General features: G+C 40.5%; 1 protein-coding gene and 1 long non-coding RNA gene across 2 annotated transcripts; one reads left to right on the top strand and one right to left on the bottom strand.

Moving 5' to 3' along the window:
* Nucleotides 1-6,153: 6,153 nt before the first annotated feature.
* Nucleotides 6,154-10,975, bottom strand: LOC118105760 (homeobox protein otx5-A). Its single transcript, XM_035153568.2, has 3 exons — nucleotides 10,160-10,975; nucleotides 8,782-8,933; nucleotides 6,154-8,610 (listed from the first exon to the last, which is right to left on the bottom strand). Exons 1-3 carry the CDS (start codon nucleotides 10,257-10,259, stop codon nucleotides 7,972-7,974), a joined length of 891 nt encoding a protein of 296 aa, XP_035009459.1. The 5' UTR covers nucleotides 10,260-10,975; the 3' UTR covers nucleotides 6,154-7,971.
* A 1,816-nt stretch (nucleotides 10,976-12,791) lies between these two features.
* On the top strand, nucleotides 12,792-22,905 carry LOC118106236. The gene is made up of 2 exons (XR_004695189.2): nucleotides 12,792-13,026; nucleotides 21,794-22,905. It is a non-coding gene; the product is annotated as an uncharacterized LOC118106236 (long non-coding RNA).
* Nucleotides 22,906-23,422: the final 517 nt, after the last annotated feature.

Here is a 23,422-nt window from a genome sequence, read left to right as displayed (position 1 = left end):
TCTTCACATTGGGAACACATATCTTTGATAAATTATTGTAGAGGTTCATCTTCTACCTTTTTTTCAGATCATGGGGCCATGTGTTTGACTTGGAGTTTACAGTAGGCTGATTTAACTTGGAGATGCATGATGACCTTCTGGTTAGAGGAGGACCCACTCTACCAAAGCCACAGCCTCCCCACATCTGTAAAGATGTGCTGTCAAATAACGACACCAACTAATCATTTCATCTAACAACACAAACTGTAATTAAAAACTTAATGTAATTTATATAATGTAATCTTAAAAGTTCCACTCAGAGAAACATTTTTATACTTTATTTTTCCACTCTCTAATTGATTTCATGTTAAGTGGCAAGTTGGCAAGGAAAACAACGCCATCATCACAACCATCGTAATCAATTATTGTTAACATCTTTTGTTTGAGCAGTGATGATCTAAATCTGTGGTTCCCAACATCTCTCATGTCTTGTGGGTGTTAACATGACCAACCAAAGCGTGATCTTCAAGAGATGAATGATCCACTAATTCAGCAGAAATAGAAAAGATTATAGGGAAGTCAAATAAAATAAACAACATGTGTAAAGTGGAAATATGATGTATTTCTGTCCTGTTCATCAGGACATGGCCCCTCAAATTGATCTGGCAGCTTCCTGTGGGGGTCCTGATCCCCAGGTTGGGAACCACGTATTCACTGTAAATAGGCAGAGGAATGATCAGTGAACATTTCTTTTCCTATAGACCCAACCTTTTCATTTCATCATTTCAAATCTCATTTCAGCTAGGGTTTCTGATGCCTCATTTGGTTCGGCATTGCAACAAGATAACATCATGGATAGTAATATGTATTTCAAAACACATCAAGACAGAATGAAAGAAAAGATGTGAGCAATACATTGTTGTCCTGGGAACACCTGGGATCCTAAAGTGACCCGCGCTGGCACTGGATCAGGGTGAACCTGTGACTACAGATTAAACTCCATCACACTGGCATGAAACTGGAACTGGACGGCCTGCCGGTTCTGAGCTTCCTCCGGCCTGCTCTCCAATTAACGTAGAGAGGATCCCACACGTGAGGAAATATGGCTTTGATATTTCAGACCTGCTCTTTTGTGGAAAGTGGGGACGTTTGGATGTATACTGGATATAAATCTATTCATTTTGAGTGTATAAAGTGACAAAAAAACAGAGCAGTTAAAGAAATGAAACATTCGCTTTTTCATTTGAAAACTCTCAGTGTCATCTCTCTGGGCTATGCAGATGTTTGGTGGACTTCATCTGTGTTGTCTTTATTTTCTATTTTTATTCTCAAGAGGTCAAAGTTTATTTAACGATGCTCGATGTCCCATGATGCACCAGGCCTGCGAGAGCATCTGTCACAAAGGGAACATTGGAACCAATTTGTCATCTGGAGAGGGGGCAAGGTTTTAATCCTGCTGATGAAAATAGAAATGTCCAGAGGAAGATGGGCATGCAAGTGGAGAGATGATGAGCAGAGAGTGACGGCATGGAGGAGAAGGAGAAGAGGAAGAAGAGGAGGAGGAGGAAGTGAAGGAGGAGGAAGAGGGAGACAGTAATCCTGTCTAATTCACTTAGTGTTGCGCTGAGGGAGCAGGACACTAAGAGGATTTGGGACATTCTCTAAATTAGATCAGCAAGAATAACAAACTGCGGGGAGAAGTGGAGTGGAGAGAACGAGGGGGCACAGAGGAAGAGGTGGCACAGAGAGAAGGGGCAGATGAGGGAGGTTGGCGGGAAAGAAGGGAAGACAGGAGCAAATGAATGGAAGAGGTAAATAAATGAAGAGATAGGTTAGAACCCTCAAGAGAAAATAAAATAATGGGAGGTTTAAGGATGATAAAGATTGGTTGCCAGTTTGAATTTCCACAAATCTAACAAATATTTAGGGTAGCTGTCACTGAGCAAGGCATTCAACCCCTGACAAGGAGGAAAATGGTAAAATGATCAGAGATTCAAACACACGACAGAAGTACCACCTGTGGCCAATGGTACCAAAAAAAAAAATGCCTCCCATTACATTGGGGTTTGATGCCCAAAACACATCAAATGCCAAGCACTGCCATAATCCAGACAACAGTTTTAGTCCAACATATCATTAATCTGTGGCTCTAAACTCTGACTTTTACTATTAGTGATATTAACTAGGTGTTAAGTTGTAATCTGCAGTAAAGCCCTTAGCAGAAGTGTATGCTGAGGTTGACAGTGGCTGGTTGATCCATTCATACTGTAATACTGATCCTGTTACCAGCACTAGCTGCAGATCACTCTCACCTACTTACACTGTGCTGCAGCGTGATTTAGCTGCTTTATAGCAAAGCTACAAATCTTATTTAATGATTGACATTGTTTAACTGATCAATATGATGATAATTCGAAGTGTTGCTGAGCCAGACTCAGAGCAGTTTGGATGAGGTTGTTGTTTTCACTGGTTTTACTGTGTTCACACTCTGAACACATAATGAAAATTGTTTCTATGGTCATAGTTATTGACTGTATCTACTTATTCTAGTTAATTATGTATTTTATTTTTATTTAAAATGTTGAATGGTTTATTGTGGAATGGATTTACCATTATTATCACAATTCACAGCCAGATTCTTATAGGTTTCCTCCTCTAAGAATCATTATGTAGATTTCCATCCATTGTCAGAGAAAGGCAGAGTCTCTGCTGTGCTATCCCTTCAGGCTCTTTGCCCGTGCATGGTCTACAGAAGTTACTTTATTCGATAAAGAAAATAGAAAAATAGAAATGTTTTATATGTTTTGTATATTTATTTCTCTATTAAACACATTTAAATATTATAACTCAATCATAAATCAATAACAACAAACAATTTTAGACTTTTTAAACCTTAAAAAGAGTCTTCATTGGGATTATTTGGAGCACATTATTCTGTGTTGTCCACAGTGTATCATTGTATATATTTTTTATTTTAATTAATTGTGGTGTGTTCATGCCTTATGTCCTTTGCTACAGTAAAAAAAGGAAGGAGGCTAAACTTTGGTCACACCTATTGTAGGCAGCACGTTTTAGCATCACTGGCATCTCTCTATTGGTCACCAATACATTGATAATGGCTACATCCTTCCAGTTTGTACTGTGTGAATTTCATAAAGATGCTCAGAGTATAAAAGGAACGGGCGGTGCCTCATCATTCTGTCAAACGGGTATGTGCAAATTTTTGTCTTTGCTAACCCTGATTGGGTCATTGAAATAAAGCTATATAGCAGATGTGGGCCACTTCAGGCAATGCTGCAGAATGTCTGGTCTTCTTGTGAGCCTAAAGTTGTCTACTAGCAAAATAGCAAATGTCCCAAAAACAAATGTGGGCAAACATGTGGTGCTCTCTGCAATGTGTAATCTGGATGTGAACCTAAAGTGGCACTCAGTGCAGTGTTTACCTCTGCCAAGGCCCAATAGTCCCCTTACAATGAGTCAAGCTGCACCAAAAATCACACACAGAGATCAGTTCCCTAAATATGCCAGATTTTTTTAAAAATCAAGAGCCATTAATTATTCAATGTTAAAGAAAGTGATCAAAACATTCCTGAATCCACCCACTGATCCAGATCTACACCAAATTAAATGGATTCTACCCTGACCCATACCACATCCTTTCACCAAGTTTCATGGAAATCCATTGTTGTTTTGTGTAATCTTGCTTACAAACAAACTCACAAACAGACATTGGTGAAAACTTGACCTCTTTGGTAAAACGAAGTTTAACATAAGAGCTGTATCAAGATTTTTGTGCCATTTTACATATGGGTGGGTTCACTCCATGTCGTATGTGACAAAACTGCATGAATTAGATTTGACCAAGCAACTGTTAGTTGCAATGAATGTTGTTTTATTATTATTATCATTATTTATTTATTTTCCCTTATCTGAGTCGTACTTAATGAAACCTAGACATAAGTTGTGTTTTCAGTCACTGTATTAACCTAGTCTGAGTACAGACTGTTCACTCAGTGATCCTGCTTCATCTCTATGAAACTCTGTTTCATCATGGATTTGATTTTCATTTCATTTTAACCCAAACAAAGCATATCAATTTGTGAGTGTGTGTGTGTGTGTCTGTTTGTGTCTAAGTAAAAGAGTTGTGTGTCTGTTTGTGTGCATGTGTGTGTCTTATGTCTTACTGTTTATGCATATGTGTGTGTGACTCGTGCATTTCTAATTATATGCTTGATAATTGTTTTTTGTGTGTGTGTGTGTGTGTGTGTTTGTGTGTGTGTGTGTGTGTGTGTGTTTGTGTGTGTGTGTGTGTGTGTGTGTGTGTGTGTGTGTGTGTGTGTGTGTGTGTGTGTGTGTGTGTGTGTGTTTGGGCGTGTGCTTGGCGCGTGTATGCTTGGCGTTGGGATTAGGAATCGATTAAGAGGAAATTGGACTGCAGGGAGGGGGATGGAGGGAGGAAGAAGGGAGGAAGGGATGAGGGGAGGAGGGAGTCGGGGCTGATGGGGAGGCCGCGCAGCCTCTGCAGCAGCAGCAGCCAGTGGCATGATTACACTGTGCGTCCAGAGCAGGCCGGCCACCAGCTTGTTTGCTGGGGATTAGAGAGGAAAGAAATGAATCATATTTCTAAGTCCTGAGTGTATCTGAGCCTGTGTCTGTGCTTCACAGTCCATATGCTGCTGAGGGATTACAGGAGCACGGCATGGGGTCGATCTATCTATCTATCTATCTATCTATCTATCTATCTATCTATCTATCTATCTATCCATCCATCCATCCATCCATCCATCCATCCATCTATCTATCTATCTATCTATCTATCTATCTATCTATCCATCTCTCTCTCTCTCTCTCTCTCTCTCTCTCTCTCTCTCTCTCTCTCTCTCTCTCTCTCTCTTTACAAACTGACAGTAGAAAAGTACAAACAACCACTTGAGAAATAATGTAACAGTGGTCAGTGCTGAACGTCTGGTTGTTTAAATTGTGTAGCACTTAACAGTTTGCAATGTGAAAGATTAGACTTGCAACATGTACAGGTTGGTAGCTTTCACTTCAAGTTGTGTTTAGGGTTTGATGAAACACAAGTGAAATTCACCTAAATGAGGCCACACTCAGCCCAGAAGAAAGAGAGGACCACACTACAACAGATGGATGATATTACATTATCCCATGGGCCAGAATTAATAATATCAAACTCATTTGTCAGGTTTACATTGATTTTCTTGCCTTGACTTATATTTAACAGTCAAGTGTATCAGTCAGGGTTTGTGTTTTTGTGTTGTTGCTTCAATTTTCAGTAGTGTCATATTTATAGAAAATTACAGTGTAATCCATTTTATCACTATATATTTATATAATCTGAATATTTCCTGAGGTTTTTAACATGAACATTTGTTGTTTCGATTCAGGTTGAGTCACTTTACATGTACCTTCAATTTAAACCACATTCATCAGTTTTACTCAAAAGTTGGAGTTAAGTTAAGAACAATAACCAAGACAAAAAATGTTTTTGAATACATTCTGATTATTATTCTGATTATTCTGATTATTCTGATTATTATTATTATTAGTAGTAGTAACAGTAGTATTAGTAATAACGGTAGTATTAGTAGTAATATTAATATTTGTATTTGTATTAATATTAGTTTTACTTTGGTGTATTGTTTTATATTGTGTCATAGTGACTAAAGACCCATTTTGAAAAGATATCTCCACACACCACGGGCTAATAGCATGACTAAAACCTTTCATGGGTGCACTTCTCTCAAACCCTGTGGAGCTGACCCTGCGGCCTCTTGGCAGCAGGAACACACTGAAATGTTCAGCAATCCAAAAATAATCTGCCCATCACTCATACTTCAGTTTGGGGCTCGTGGAGCGCTCGGACTCAGTATTATGGTGAGTTCTAATCTGTATTCTGTCCTCATGCCCTGCTCCCTCTCATCTTTCTGCCTTATACCCACTCAGCCTCTTGTATGGATTAGTGGAACGCTCCCAAAAACAGATTCCCCATCTCCTCTCCTCTCATGTGAACATCAGACATTCACATTTTTTTCTGCTGCTGTGGCACTAAAATGGCAGAGATATAGGAGGATAACACATGTCCGAGGTGAAGCTCACCCCTGATTCCACCTTTGCAGCCGATGTTCAGCAATTAAATGATTCAATTTACAGAAGTCAGTGACCACAGAGTTTTAATGAAGTCGTTTAATGTCTCAGAAACATCATAGCTATCTAGCATGGTAGTGGTGAGACTGGTCAAACACAGGAGACAAATGAAACATACAAAAGAATTCATGTCAGAAAAATAAGCAGAGAAGATTATAGTCATGCAAAAGATAAAAGTACAGTAAATGATTAAGAAGCATGAACAGCATTGTATCCTATTACTGCTACTTTTATTGGATAAACCCCTGAGTTTGAAAAAAAAGAAAAACAACAGAAGAAGCAGAAACCAGAAAAATATCAAGAGAAAAAATAAAAAGTTGGCAGTTTTCTAGAAAGTAAGAAAGAGAGAATGTGTTGGGTGGAGCGCCTGTGTGACAACACGTTGCTGATACCACACATGATTGCATTTTCAAGTTTTAATATTTACAAAATAACGACAAAAAAAGAACATTATTAATGTCCGTGTCAGCTGAAGACATAATATTAATGATGATAGTAATAATACTGATAATAATGTCAACTTCAAAACAAATTACCACAATTTTTACTTCAACGAATTCACAATTTTTTTTAACATAATATTGTTTAAGTCTAATACCAAAAAAAACAGACAATACATCAAATACATAAAGTGGTACCCATCACATCTTTACAGGTTGGAGTTGAGAGAGGCACCAAACTCTCTGTGCAAAGGGGGGGGGGGGCTGCATGGCGGCCCAGTCCCTTCCCTTTCTCTCATGCAGCCTTCTCTCCCATCAGACACCTCGCTCAAGCAGTTCACAAATAGCAACAAAATAATAATATTTAATGATGATGAAGTCATCTGTAGATTCAAGAACTGCTTCAACAATCCTCTAACTTCGTGGAATGGAGGGGGAAAGTACTCGGCTGCCAAGATCCACAATGTGACCATTGTTGCCCGAATTGTCTGGAAGTGATCCTATTAAACTAACAATGTACAAGCCATTCCTGCTAATGATTACAACCATGCTCAAAGGCAACAGGTTAGTACTGCAGTCACAGCGGTGACAACTCTACCCCCTCTGCTCGTATCACACACAGGCTGCAGAGGGTCAGTATCATACAAGGCTACTGGGAATCATCAGCGTCCGTCTGCTATACACTTGGATTATTGAATGGGCGGCCACCCTGTGAAGACACCTCTGTCAGATGTCTGCAGGGTCAGTTGAGTAGTTTGGCTCAAAGCTTTTTGAGTCAGCTCAGTGATGAGAAGCAGCTTCATCAAAGAAATACATCACAGAACGTCTACGAGACAAAGTCTATAGGAGGAAGAAATAAACACAAGCTTGGGATCTCATCAGTTGAACGTGTCGATTAGAAGGTTGCCTAAACTTGTGGGTCAAAAAACACATTAGCTCAGCTTCAAATTCATCACGGTCAATAAAAGCAAATACAAAAAGTCTTTGATTTAAAGGATTCATTCTGCATGCTGCAGGCCTCCTTAGCTTTAGATGTTTCATTTGATTTGTCTTGTCATTGGTAAAAGTTATACTCAATTTAAGTTGCAGAATTAAAGCTGAAGTACTTTCTAGGTGATTTGATCTTGATATCTTTTGCTTCTTTTACAGCCATTCTTTGATTTCGAGGCTGATTTTTACACGGTTGAACCATAACACTCTTAATTCCACACATATTTTTCTGAAACAGCTGATCAGTTCTTCAGCTGATATGATTAATAACTGATTTCTGTGTCCCAAGTTCTCCTCCTTCCCCAATAAAACACCAAATGTTATCTTGGGTTCGATTTTTTTGTTTGCTTGTTCGTTTTTTTAATCCCCCTCCCCCACCTCCCACTTCCTCTGTTATTTACAAGACCTGGAACTTCCATGAGTTCTGGTCCTTGTAGTCCAGACAGTCAGTGGCATTGAAATTGAGCTTCCAGGCAGCTTGGTCCTTGTAGTCTAGACAGTCGACAGCTCCGAAACCCAAGGAGGCAGCAGTGTAGCCCTGTGAGGTGAGCGAGGCCGGGGACTGGCTGAGGGGCCCACCCATCGAGGAGCCCGTGATGGGGCTCAGGGCTCCTCCGGTGCCCGACAGCTGCGGGTGCATGGGGGACAGGTAGGAGCTACAGTCCAAGCCTGTGAAGTAGGAGGAGGTCCCCGCGTAGCTCTGGCTGTAGGCGGGGGCCTGGGTGTAGGTCATGGGGTAGGCGGTGGTGCGCTGCATGCAGGGGGTGGTGGAGACAGACAGCGGGTCTGGCAGCGGAGAGATGGAGGCCGGGCTCCAGATGGACACCGTGGCACTAGCCGAGCTCGAGCTGGGGGTGATGGTGGTGCCGGGAGGAGGGGGTTGGGGGCTGTAGGGTCCATTGCTGTGGTTGGCACTGGCCTCGGCGTTGGACTCACGGGCAGGGGACGCCTTCTTCTTAGGGGGCCGTGGCTTGGACTGGCCCGTGCTCTGCTGCTGCTGCTGGCGGCACTTGGCACGGCGGTTCTTGAACCAGACCTGGAGGAGGGGAGAGAATTAGTACTTTATCATTAGCTATTTCTCTTTCTCACACACACACACGCGGATGAGTTTATTTCTCTTGCAGTGTAGCCGCAATGTTCTGCATCCAAACACTGTTGACTAGTGAATATGAGAAGTGAATGTGCACTGATGTGTGCTGTGTGTTACCTGCACTCTGGACTCGGGCAGGTTGATCTTCAGGGCCACCTCCTCCCTCATGAAGATGTCTGGGTACCGGGTTTTGGCAAACAGAGCCTCCAAGATGTCCAGCTGAGCGCGTGTGAAGGTGGTGCGCTCCCGACGCTGTTTACGCGGGGTGTCTAGAAAAAAAAAACCTTATTATTATTATTTATATTCATTATTATTGTTATTATTATTATTATTATTTAGAAGAAGAAGAAGTAGAAGAAGAAGAAGAAAATTCTAAAAGGAAAATTGCTTTTCCAAAATCCAATGAATGCCTATAATAGAAAACACGATTATTCCAATCAGTATTAACTTATTAAAATGTCCCAATTTAGTACTTTATTTGAATAGCCATCTAGTTGTATTAATAAAGAAGGACAAAAAAATTAAATTGCGATTCCTTGTGAATTCAGAAAATACATTAAGATAACTAATAAACCGCAGGCCTATTGTTTCTAAGATGTGCATTTTAAGTAAGTAAGTTTTAAGAATTGACCGATAATGTCGATTATTAGAAATTATTCTAACGAATAAATGTTGAAAAATACCAGTTAAACCCTAATAGATATTAGTTGAAGCTAAAGAAAGTCTCTGCGATTTACACATCTTATTGGATCGAATAAAATGATTTAACGCTTCTTCTTGTTTTGTAATTGTCATAGAGGAGACCGTCAGAATCGAAATATACAGTGAGGGCAAACGAAAGTGGCTCCACATCAAACATTCACGCAGTTTTTTGTGGGGGGAAATCGTCTTCATCTATTCAACAAGAGGGCCCAGCTTTGTAACGCACGCCTGCTGTCACCGAGGCCAAACCCCGGCATCATCCACAGCCTCCTCTCAAGGATGACAGATGCTGAGCAGGTCATGCATCCGCACCGAACAATATAAGTTAAGTATTCACGCAGTCATGACAAAAAAAAACAACATTGTGGCACAAAGTACAACACAATGCGCCTGCTCCTGTAAATAGGTTACACGATAAGAGCAACAGATTGGAGTCTGCGGTGATGTTAAGTCTGTGTGAGAACGAGCTGCGTCTCCATTCACACACGTTTTTTATTGTTTTTTGACTCTGTAATCCGCTGAACTTATAGGTCAAGTGAACACATGTTCGGATGCCTGAAGAATCACACACATGTCTTCATCCACATAAAGCACAGACAGCTGTATTAAAAAAACACTCAACAGATATTTTACGCATAAAGATTAACGACCTTTTCTATAAATTCCTTCGGTTTTAGCATTTCAAAATATCCAACTTCACGTTTCCACTTCAAATAATAATGCAAAGACATATACAATTGATTAAAAATGAAAGATAGAAACACACAGTTGGAGGCCACAGGTTTTTACTTACTGGGATATCCAACGCCAGCGGAGTGGAGCAGATCCATGCCCGGGCCGGACAGCGTTAACCCGTTCACGGCGTAATGGGGTTGCTTAATGTAGGACATCATGCCTCCTGCCGGCTTTAAAACACTCCCTCACTTCCTCACTCTCTCTCTCCTTCTCTCTGACCGGGGGCCGGGTCTCCGAGCTAGTCTCCAGGGGGTGTCTCTCTCTCTCTCTCTCTCTCTCTCTCTCTCTCTCTCTCTCTCTCTCTCGTCTTTTTCCTCCCTGTCTCTCCCTCCCTCCCTCTTTATCTTTTACTCTATAGGTTGTTTTTGACTAAGTTGTTGTTTTTTCCCTGCTGGCCCTCTTCTTTATCTGTGTAGCTTCCTCTGACCTAGTGCCGTCGAGCCTGACACCTGCCTGTAGTTCTAACCTGCGTTAAAGTACCTGTGCACCTGCGTCCACCTGGTGCGTAAAATCACAGCAGCTTTCGGACCTCCCTGTATATTCTGCACTTCCTCTGCGCAAATACGACAACAACAAACAACTCAAATCAGCCGAACACTATGAGCTGAAACCCCACATCGAGAATGTTGAAGGCTGACCAAACTAGACCCGAGCTATCATACAGTTGCTCCAACCAGAGTCGTGCGTAATTGCCCGTGCGCACCGACGTCGCCAGGTGAATTGTGCCAAAAAAGCCGCGGCAGGTCCAAAGCAGTTGGGCCCGTCTGCGGGAGCTGGTGAGAGCTGACACGGAGCGTGGGCCCTGGTCACTGAGGAGAGGGTGTGATGTGGATCTGCAGGTGGAGGACAAGTGAGCCGAGCGAGAAGAGACTGGCTAATTAGAAGTAACTTCTTACCCAAGTAGACACCCAGAGCCCTCCTCCCTCAACCCCCCTCCCCTCTCTCTCTCTCTCTCTCTCTCTCTCTCTCTCTCTCTCTCTCTCTCTCTCTCTCTCTCTCTCTCTCTCTCTCGTGGGCGCGCTCACCCAGACGCGCGCGCACATAGGCTGTTAATATTGGGCCTGTATATGATGACACTTCAGCACAGACTCTGCTTCGTAAGAGTGCAATGTCTCGATTTGATGAAAACTTTAGACTATTATCTTCTTGTTATGCGCTACATTATGAAAGATCAATTTCAGTTAAAAAACATGATTTTATATAACGCCAAGCTTGTTAAATGAAAGACACTTTGTAGCCTACTTAAGTTGACCTCATGCAATTAATAACAATTGTGTAAATTGTGTACCTGCAGAACCTCAATAACCGTATTAAGCTTTTCGAGTCTTGTGAACATTTTTCGAAATTGGCCTCCTAAAATAATTGGTCGGCCCATGTGTGCAGCCGGAGTGTGGAGGCAGAGGCAGAGAAGGGGGTACAGGCCGGATTATAGAGGCAGCACAAAGAGCGCGTTGTTCTGCTATTAAATCCCCTTCTGATCCCCAACATGCTCCCTTCCTTCCATTCATCCATTCATTCACCACGCTCAATAATGATAATAACAATAGTCGTAATAAAAATAATAACGATAATATTAATATCATTATTATTAATAATGTAATAATAATAACACTAATACTAATAATAGTAATAATAATGGTAGTAGTAATAATAAGTACAAATTCTAACATTGTATTTGATTTAGGTAATTTACATCATAGCCTACTTCATATCAAACTTACAGTATATAAAGTTATAGAGAAGCGGAGTTATAGGTAAAGTTATGGAGAAGAAGAATAGTTATAGATTGATAGATACAAAGTTATACCTACATAGATAGATATGAGGTAGTAGAGCAGATAACTTATAGATAGATAGATAGATAGATAGATAGATAGATAGATAGATAGATAGATAGATAGATAGATAGATAGATAGATAGATAGATAGATAGAAAAGAAGAAGAGTTATAGATGGACAGAATAGTTATAGATAGATAGATAGATAGATAGATAGATAGATAGATAGATAGATAGACAGACAGATAGATGGATAGATACAAGAAGGAGAAGGTAATAGTTATATGTAGATAGATATAAAGTTATAAAAGAAGAATAATGCATAAAGGAGAAGATGATGATTAGTCACGTATAATTGATACAGGTATAAACTATGGTGTTTCAGAAAATATTTTTCAAATAAAACAGGGTTAACCCAAATAAAACAATAAATGAATTAAATTATTTATTTTGAAATAATTAGAGTTTAAAGACATATTGTTTTATTTGTTAATGTGATAGGAGCCTTAAGGCCTCAGGCCTATATGAGAACGTTCTAACAACTGTTGCAGCTCCGCGTGGTCAAAGTAGAAGAAAAGATAACGTTATTTTTCTGCTATTGATTTATGCATTTAATAGAATAATATGATGTTTTTGTTAGACTGTGGTGACACTGAGATGTTTATGTATTTGTATTTGTGTGTGTGTGTGTGTGTGTGTGTGTGTGTGTGTGTGTCTGCTCTCCTGTGCCATCCTCTGCGGCGAGACAATTTCACTGTGTCCAAAGCCGATTCTCTGTGCTTGTTAATTGAATCGGATTTCTTATAGTTTAAAATCCACACACACACACACACACACACACACACACACACACACACACACACACACACACACACACACACACACACACACACACACACATAGAGACCCATGTAGCTACAGTCCAAACTGTATAAGGGGTTTATCCTGTTCGTTAAAGCCAAAGCGGAGATATAAGACACACAGAGCGACAGAGACACTCTACCGGCGTGTTTTAAAAATGTCGTTACCTCTGTGTGTACGTGTGTGTTTGTGTGTGTGTGTGTGTTTGTGTGTGTGTGTGTGTATGTGTGTGTCGTTTGGATACCTTCTGTCTCCAGGGGAAACCTGTCACCTGCTCCACATCCAGGTATGCTTTATTTATTTATTTGTTGTTTGTTTGTATTTATTAATTATATTTTATATTATAGTATCTGTTGGCTCAGAGCCACAGGGATTGTGGGAAGTTTATATAACAGGAAAGTGTCAGAGCTCCTGCTCATAGAAAAAGAAATCTGCGGGAATGGAGACAGCTCCCTCAGAGCGCGCACGACACTGCTGCGCACGCGCGAACCTTTCGGACCTGCCTCTCACGAGCATCTTCTGTTGTATTTTATTCTAATGGATACTTATTACATTTGGGCCAATCACATTTTAACACTTTATTCAGCTACTTCAAAATGTTGTTATCAAAGTGTTTTTTTTCTATTATTAAAAGGCTGTAGCAAGACTATAGCATAAAAATAAACAAATCCAATTATATTTTTAATACCAACTTTTATGGATGTCACTTTTGAAAATATCTTTATCTTTTAAAATGTTAGAATCTTTAAAACATCTTTGAATCTTTTATCCAGTAGCAGTAGCTATTAAAGCTTTATTTAATAATACAAATTAAAGATACCATAAGATATAATGGCAGACCTGCAAAGTAAAACTGAATGAAGTAATTAGCATAACCTATTATCAATGAGTAAAATAGAAATTCTATTTAATAAGTGTCTTATGGGTAGATAAAAAATACCTCTGCCCATGGCCTGTGCATGTGAAGTTAAAATTATATATTTTTTCTGTAGCTTTATGTTGTCACATTATAAAATATCCACAAAGAACAATATGACTGTTGCTTATACAAGAAATAAGTTCATATAATGACACTGCTTAACAGATCTAGATAGAAACTCAGTTCACTGGTTATTCATTTGTTAAAGTTACCAAAACTCTGTATCCATGCTTTTTAATAAGACAGAAATTTGTGCAATGGATTAAATGAATTAATTCTCCAATTTATTCAGTCATTCTTCCCCCCTAAAGTAATTTAGTTTGAAAAGCCTTATCTTGTTATTTTAGTGGGCATATACATAATTACATATAGGCCAGCTTTAAGATAAGTACATATTGTATATTAATATTCTTTAAGATCAAATCTGTGTATTTCATTGTTGCATGACAAGTGTTGTTGTCTGGGTTGTTCGATGAGGAAATTGCTGTGTGATGAAGGACTGCTTGTAACATGGATGCACTAGGACCCAGAGCAGAAGCAAATTAAGGACAGCCAGCACATAAGAGGCTTAGTGCATCTAATCTATACTCCACACACACAGACACACACACGCACACACACACACACACACACACACACACACACACACACACACACAGCATTTCATAAACATCCTATTTCGAAACAAGCACGCATACACGTCCCACAGGCAAACACAGCTATTGTATTTTCATTTAATTTTCATTTTCTCCAAACTCTTTTATTCCCCTTGTTGACCTGAACTTCCATCCCACTTAGTTGGAGAACATTGGCCCATATGCTCCACTATTTCCCCTCATCCAGTTCTCTCAGCAAACACACATGCACGCATCCATCATTGAAGGCCGAGCAAGAACTCAGCCATTGCTTGTGGTAAAAAGGGAAAAAAATCTTTTTTCTCATCCATTTGCACAGTGCATGTATAAATACATGTCTCTGTGTGATACTGAAAGTTTCATCAGCCTTTATTCACAACAGACAATAATGGAAATGAGTTTTACTCAAATTAATTTCAAAAATGTGGTTTGGTCTCATTATTGTTCATCATTCTGAGAAAGTGTCCTGGGCCCTTTATATTATTGGAAATCACAGGTTCTGATTTTTTTCCTTTCTATTTTCTATACAGAAAATTGAGAGTAGAATTACTCCAAAATCTCCCAGAATCCTTCCTGGTAAACTGGCCTGTATGTGCGTTTGATCCCAATCCATTGTTACTATGTGTGATGATGCTGATGATGAACAAACCCTATGTTCATGTCTCCATTATTGAGTGATGTATCCCAAAAGACCCAAAAAACCAACACACACACACACACACACACACACACACACACGCACACACTTTTCCAGCTGTTAAGTACCTCTGACATCAAATTGTTCGATACGCACAGTTTATTTTTGTATGTCTGTGTGTGCACACTGGGTGCTTATAGTGTGTATGTGTTTGTGTGAGTGTGTGTGTGAGTGACAGTACACACTCACACACTCACACACACACGCACAGAGTTCAGCCGATTTATCATAATATGCTTTATCTGAAAAGTAAGTATCTTACCTCGGGATAAAGGGAGGAAAGAGGGGTTTGTGGCCAGATTGACAGATGAAGGGTGGATGGAGAGAACCGAGCACTCGCTGCGCAGGGACAGAGAGCAGGACCTTCAATTCTGTGGCTGGATCGATGGTTATTGATAAGGTAACTGGGCATTATGGGGATCGGGAAGCGGCGGCGTTGATAGAGGGCCACAGTGGTGAGTGTATGAGAGGCTGCAGTGAGAGATGGACAGACTGAGAGGAAAGTATGTGGTGCTTAACAGGCGACGGACTGGTGGAGGTTGAAACTGTTACTGGAGGAAACTGGGCGGAAGGTTACTGGGGTGGGCTGAAAGGAAGGAAGGAAGGAAGGAAGGAAGGAAGGAAGGAAGGAAGGAAGAGTGGACGAGTGTGATGATAAAACAGGGCAGAAATGCGTGGAAGGAGAGAGAGAGGGGCAGATGGGGAAGGGGGGCTATGGGAGGGGCACTGGGACAGAGGTAGTCTGAGCTTTCTGCTAATGTTAAAGTGCTGAGTGTCTTATTTTTACATTTTAAAATGATTCAGGGTGGCTCGCATTTAAGATTTAAATGTACTTTTGTTATCTTCAGCTATAAATGATGGTTTTCGTGTGTGTGTGTGTGTGTGTGTGTGTGTGTATGGGTGTATGTGTGTGCGTGCGTGTTTGCCTGTGTGTGTGTGTTTGTATTGAGGTCAGTGTGTGTTGCTCATTAAAATGATGTGAGGATTACTCTGCGTGAGTCCAGGCCAGACCATGTGTCTCTCTGCACAGCACTCAGCACTTTTCCATCCACAGTAACGCAACGGGCCCTATGAAGGTCCAATGCTGCACATTAACAGGTTACATTAACTGACCCTGCTGTTAGACCGCAATTACAGGCCATTAACGTACAGTATGTGCAAGTGTAGGAATGTGCAGGAGCATGTGTTTGGTAGGATTTGTGTTTGATAAACTTATATAATGATGTACTGCATTACTGCATATGAACCACAAACCCAAACCAGCACACACACACACACACACACACACACACACACACACACACACACACACACACACACACACACACACACACACACACACACACACACACACACACACAAATGAAAATCCAACTAACAGGTGGAGTTGTTGCCTACACTATATTAAAAGCTTAATTACATTAATAACATTGATTAGTATTGTTTAGAATTCTCAGACATTAGATATACAGATGTAATAATATTATATTTTATGATAAATATGTTTTATATGCACCAAAAACAGTGACCTCGATTTGCAGGTTACTTTTAATTTTCTACCAGGTTTTCATACCGACTATAAGAGTTAGTTGTATGACAATGTCTTTGTAATTAGGTCGTTCTCATACTTAAAATAATTCTCCTAAATGTTACTATAAGTAAAGTAATATTTCTGACATTTATTCTTTAAGCATAATTTTAAAAGAAAGAAAACTCAATTTGATAAACTCAGATTGAAGACGTGTCAGGTCTGCAGCAGGAGAATGCCACCACATGCCTCTTTGTGATGAATTTAGAGAAAACCAGCGACTAACAATGGTTCCAACGCTTAAAGGCCTGATGTCTCCCAGGAGGGCAGAATAATCAATGAAGTGATTATGTAAGACAACTCATGTTCTACAGATAGAACATTTGTCTTTGTTTTCTCTAAGTAATGCTAGTTAAACTTTATCTATGAAACACTTTTCTCAACATTGTCCCAAAGTGCTTTACAATGGAGACATAATTTGGATGTGAAAGAGGCGTGTGCATCAGTTTAAACATGAGTTCATCTGAAAATAATGTCTGGCCGGCATCTCCATCTATTTCACAGACCGCTGACCCCCTGCTGCGTGCATGTGTGTGTCCTGCTGTCTTCTGAGGGTAGACAGATCTCTAATCCACTGCAGACAGCAGCAGGTGGGGTCTGCATGCTGTGTGTGTGTGTGTGTGTGTGTGTGTGTGTGTGTGTGTGTGTGTGTGTGTGTGTGTGTGTGTGTGTGTGTGTGTACTGTATGTGTGTGTGTGTGTGTGTGTTACTGTAACTGTCATCATTTAGCCCCCTCATTGACCACTGTCTGGGGCTTTAGCAGGTTAACACCTGTTCTCGCCCTCATACTCATACACTTGTAACAAGATAAGATGAACAAGTGCAGTATTTGCATGTCCAGACAATTTTTTAACTACTTAAAATATAATAAAGAAAATCTAACATAAAAAGAGAAAGAGAGAAGAGAGAAAAAAAGAGAGAAAAACAAAAAGAGAAATATATGGTTCAAACTATTATTTATGAGGCAAATTTCGTTAGTCACTTAATAATAAATCATTACATACAACAACTGTCGTGATTTTTCAATATTGGTAAAAATATCAGACAAAAAATATGTTTTTAAGAGAAATTTTGAATGAATTATTCTTTTAATTTGTTACATAGTATGTACGTCAGAATCCTTGTATGTAGGCTATGTAATCTGTATTTAGTTACTAGAATAAATACAATAGTAACAACAACAATAATAATAATGACAACAATAAAACCAATATAATAAGAATAATAGGAATTATATATATCTGATATAATTATTAATAATAATATTATTAATAATAATAATAATATTAATATTAATAATATTATTAATATTAATATTGTTAGTTGATTAATTAGGCAGCCAGGTGTATGGGTAAGGAGCAATACATACCATGCATCAATGCACATATCAGCTTTGTTTTAACAAGTTGAAGAATGTGTGTATGTGTGTGTGTGTGTGTGTGTGTGTGTGTGTGTGTGTGTGTGTGTGTGTGTGTGTGTGTGTGTGTGTGTGTGTGCTAGTGTGTGTGTTTCTCCTCCTCTGGGCATGTGCTCCAGCAGCATATGCATGGTGATGTGCTGGTGTGGAAGGGCATAACTGGTTCGGGTGGAGGTGGGTGGGGTGAGATTGAGTGTGTGTGTGTGTGTGTGTGTGTGTGTGTGTGTGTGTGTGTGTGTGGGTGGGTGGGTGGGTGGGTGTATAGCGTGATACAGTAGCTTGCACCCTACACCACCTGCACCCCCACCACCCCATATGGCAGCAGACAGCAGTAGTAATCATGGAAGTGGAGCAACAGGCCCTGAGCCTCGCTTATCCTCCGCCACACTCTGACACGTGCCACACTGATGCACACACCCCCCACACACAGACACACACATGGATACCGAAAAACACACTTATATGCATTAGTTTGCATACACACACACACACACACACACAAGACATACAACAGCAGCACACAAAACCATACACCAGTGCAGAATAGAATAGAGTTATGTATATTTTGTTTGCATTACTGTCTAAATGTAAGGCCAGGTGCCTTAATAAAGTGCCTGGGAATGACCCATCCTTAAGAACAGTGTCAAACATACACACACATCTTGTGACTTGCAACCTGCAGCATGCAAGACCCATAATGCACCACCTCTCACTTTAGTTGCAGCATGATTTGTTTTAAGTTGCACACAATACCAAGCCTAATTGTAGTCTCACTTATGACTATAGCGTGCATGTTCATTAAGAAACCTGCAAACACACAAGTGCAACCTGATGACAGAAAGTCACAGAGTGCTTTTTGTGCACAAAAAGCACAGTGCACGCACACACTGTTACTCGCACACTCAAACATGCACTCTCTGCAACACATACACACGCGCAAAACCCTTTAACTGTGACGCAAAACGAGACAGGGCTACAATGGTTCCCTTATTGTTAATTGGCCGTTTAATCCCAAGGAATGCGTCTGATTAGTACCCGCGGTGGGTCAGGATCTTGCTCAACACTCTCCTTCACAATGGACAGGCTGTAACAGAGATCTGGGAGCGAGTACACACACACACACACCGGTGTACACACACTCACACATTGACAAAAGGTTTGCACACAAACATTCGCAGTCCACAATGAAATACACAATCGAGCATCGTTATGTGTGTGTGTGCAGACACATGGGACCACAGTGGCCTCACATACCCTCTGCATTTGCATACCCAATTTGGCCCCACATACTCAGCGTAGATGATATAGTGAAATGCACATTATTTTATTTGAACTTTTCGAGAAGTTTAAAATCAAAATGATATGTCACACACCCTGACAGTCTTTGTGTTGTCTAGTCAATCAAGAAAGGCAGAGGAGAGGGTTTCCATAATCAATATTGATAGATTGATAGCTCACAGATTTGCTGAGCAAATTACAGAACCGACAGTTACACTATTTAATTGAAACAACTGACTGCATGTTACACAGCTTGGCCTTTGCAACATGACTTTTACTTTAGAGTTGAATTATTTAATGAATATCGATTAAAATGATAGCCTCCTCCACTTTGGAGCATTCGCTCACAGTGCTTCCTTCAACTTTAAGAGTATATGTTGTGGTAAACAATGTAAATACATGTTAAAGTTTCATTGCATTGACATTTACAACACTGATAGGGAAACCACTGACTGTCCATTTAAATGACTGAAAGTCTGTGCAAAGTTTCATTGTGGTGTGACTCAGTGATAAAGTTTGTTTTGATGCTTAGTTCCTGCTACAATGGACGACATGCATCACAGAGTTTATAGTGGCTCAGCACATTTACAGCAGAGGGACATTTCTACCTGTTACTACAACAGGAAGCATATAAATGAACGGAAGACAGGGATGATGCGGCGGTCAGACAGGTTACATGACTTTAGATAGGTGGGGTCATAGTTCACAAGGGTCTATGTATGTGTGTGTGTTTGAGTGCATGTGTGTGTGTGTGTGTTCTGTAGGAGGTCCAGGCTGGCTGCATCACTGCTGACACACTGCTGCTGGTAAATCCAGCTTAGTGTGTCTAAAACAGGCCTGCAAAATCTGCCACAGGGCCCCTAATGCTAGGACCGCTGTCACCCTCAATCACTCACACACACCTAATCCCCACGCCGTGACCCAACACGTACACACACACACACACACACACACACACACACACACACACACACACACACACACACACACACACACACACACATATATACACATACACACACACACACACACACACACACACACACACACACACAACACAAAGGGCCCTGGCTTCCCGATGCTCTTGGCCCATTCAGCTAGGCAGGCAGTCCCAGTACCAGGAGACACCAGCCACCGGGTCAACTATTCATATCAGGGGAGGGAGGGAGGGAGGGAGGGAGTGAGTGAGGGGGTGAGTGAGGGGGTGATTGGGGAGAGGAAGGAGAATGTGGAGTGGAGTTGTGCCATGTGAGGAGTTTGGGTGGGGAGGTGCTGAACAGGTGCAGGTACAAGTTATGGTCAGGTAAATGCAGGTCATGATTTGGGGAGCGACAACAGGGTGGGAGACGAAAAGTGGTATGTTGAAACTTGTTTGCAAATTAAAAACTTAGTGCTAAAACAGAAAAGTATAGTATAGTATTTCAATATTAATCAGTTTTGAATTAGGGCTGGACAACACGGTCAAAAGTTATATCAAGATGAAAATGTAAATATCAGTTGTTCTTAATAATTATCACAATAAATGTCAGATTATAATTTCTGTTAAGTTTAAATACACAATTCTGCTCCTGAATGACAGTTGTGGTTTTAAACTCTTCTTTATGAGCAGAGAACGACAAACAGTTGATCAACAGCAAAACATTTTACAAATCTGAGGGAGATCAATTATGTGTGATACCTCCTCACTGTGCTTACACAATGGTTAAGTGATATATATACAGATATTGGACTTTTGTTGTAGTGATGAAAATTATATTGCAAGCATTATTGATATTGTTTTATTACCCAGTCCCAGTTTAAATTATGTGCAGCTAAAAGTAACAGTTTTTATTTGTGGGAATAGTTAAATCAACATAAAGATAAGTACGTAATATGGTTTTAAATTATCAGGGACTACCGTCTATTACTAGTAAAGATGCATTGTGTAAGATGAAAGTAGTTCTAATAGGTTAGTGCTTTTATAGAGTTAATGGTATGTATAACTGTTTTCTGCTACAGATACTTGGCAGCTCATGAATTCAACAAATGTGTGTGGTGATGCCTCAGCACCATGTAAAGCATGTGCAGAGGCCTTCTTCACCACAGGTTATATCTTGATGTATCACTAAATGGATAATGGCGTCTGTGACTGGCTCACTGGGACACTTGGACTGAACACAGCCATTGTAAACGTCATCAGAAAGAAACATTTCCGACTGTGACAGGTCAAAATGTCTGCTGTGAAAAAGCAAAGCAGAAGCCAGCTGGTGAAAACAATTTCCACACGAACAAGCTGCACTTCTCCAGCTCCATGTCTGAGTGCGGACAACATCACATACAGCGGTCTGACCGCCGGTTTGATCCCTGTGACAACATGGTGACATGGTGTACTGATTGCTGCACTGCCCCTGTAAACAACTCTGGACGACTGCAGTGTGATGTCTCGCTGACCTCTGCGTCTATCCTCCATGTTTTCTCTGCTCCTGTGCAAAGTGCACGACTGATGGTCCTAACAAAGGCTCTGCTTTTCCCCCCTGCAGGTTATCCTGTGTCTGCAGCACCACACAGGACGGTGAAGACACAACCATTGCACACCTCCAGTTGCACGTCAACGTCTCTCTGGGTCTCCTCCATTGTTTGCAAAAGGCCAGTTAGCATCTGACCATATCCTGTTGTTTCTGTGGGTGCACGTACTTGGCTTTAAGCTGCACTTACAACCTTTCTTCACCTATATGCTCAGGCCAGCGAGGTAAAGTGGTCAAGAGAGAAAGAATTAAGTTAAGAGGCCTATCAATGTACCTCAGGGCCGTCTTTCTCTAGTAGCTTTAAGGAGACTAGCAGGGCTTTTTGCTGCTCTTGCTGAGAGTCACTGACACCAGCCTCTAAACCTAAATCCTAATTGTGTCTGCCAACACGCTGACGATCCACTATTCAACCTCCTCTAAGTATCAGACGTCTGTATTTGTGATTCATCAGGCCATTTTGTTTTATTAACAATTTCTTTTATTTTAAACTTTTTGAACGTTTCAAGTTTTATTAGTCATATGTTAACACAGGGTCAGCGGTACAATGAAACGTGTTGAGAGAAGGACAGGGCAGCTCAGCAATGCAATAAGTCAATGTCATAGAGAATATAATGTAAAAAAAAGATCATTTAAAATAAAGTCAAAAAATCTCAATATAAAAAATCTAATTCAATTCTACATTAGAGGATGAAGGTCAAATAAAGCTGCAATATGTCAATTTTCTCTGCCTTTGAAAGGACAGTGCTGGTGATCACCTGCCAAGAGCTTCATCCATTGTTGTGTTTATAAGAGGAGAGGTTATAATACACAATTTATAATGAGCAGTGCTTTTTCTTCAGCGGGGACTGGACGATACAGTGACTCACTATTGTAAAGTTATGATATGGTCTGACCAGGCTGGGACAAGCTGTTAAGTGTATGCAAACTTCAGTAGATTGATGTGATGCAAACAGTGATTGCCTTGCAGGTAAGTAAGAATGAAAACAACTTCCTAAATGAATAAATTTAGAATATTAGAATGATATATAACAGCTTCATTTGATGTAGTGTCGATCCTAAGAAGCAATAGGATTTATGTGCATTTTATTCCCACAGTGTGCTTTAAATTAAATAAAAGTTGACTCACATTGTTGTTCTCCGTCATTATATGTGTGTAGATGTGTGTGCATGTGTGTGTGTTCGTGTGTGTGCATTCAGACTGCTCGTAACATCCATTAATTGAAATAGACAGACATCCGCATCCTCAGATCAGTGGTGGGTCACCATGGTCGGTCACCGTGGTGGAAACTCAGTGACGGACATGCACACCCACGCAGAGGCACACATAACAAGATGTCATGCCAAGATTGGCTGTCTGAGACACACACGCACACGAAGGCAGTCTCTGGAAGACTTGGAAGTTTAGCTGTTTACACAAGTCAAAATAGTTTTCCGTAAATAGCAAAGTACACAGAGAAACGGTGAATTCTGTTATGGAATACTCAGGGGGAGTTATAGGCAGAGACAACAGTGCCCCCCAGTGGTTACATGAAGCAACTTGGAGCAACACACATCTAACTGGACAAACACTATAAGGTGCCACATGTATTGCATGTATTGCAAACTATTACCTCTGCTAGAATAAATAAACACATTCACATTATA

Source organism: Hippoglossus stenolepis, chromosome 4, assembly GCF_022539355.2.
Source record: "Hippoglossus stenolepis isolate QCI-W04-F060 chromosome 4, HSTE1.2, whole genome shotgun sequence".
In the NCBI taxonomy this organism is placed as follows: Eukaryota; Metazoa; Chordata; class Actinopteri; order Pleuronectiformes; family Pleuronectidae; genus Hippoglossus; species Hippoglossus stenolepis.
This window is presented reverse-complemented; position numbering and strand designations above follow the sequence as displayed.

Coding starts and splice junctions, on each gene's coding strand:
- LOC118105760 (XM_035153568.2), bottom strand. CDS start 10,259: ATGATGTCCTACATTAAGCAACCCCATTACGCCGTGAACGGGTTAACG. Junction 8,934..10,159: donor CGCTGGCGTTGGATATCCCA/GTAAGTAAAAAC, acceptor TTTTTTTTCTAG/ACACCCCGCGTAAACAGCGT. Junction 8,611..8,781: donor TGCCCGAGTCCAGAGTGCAG/GTAACACACAGC, acceptor CCCCTCCTCCAG/GTCTGGTTCAAGAACCGCCG.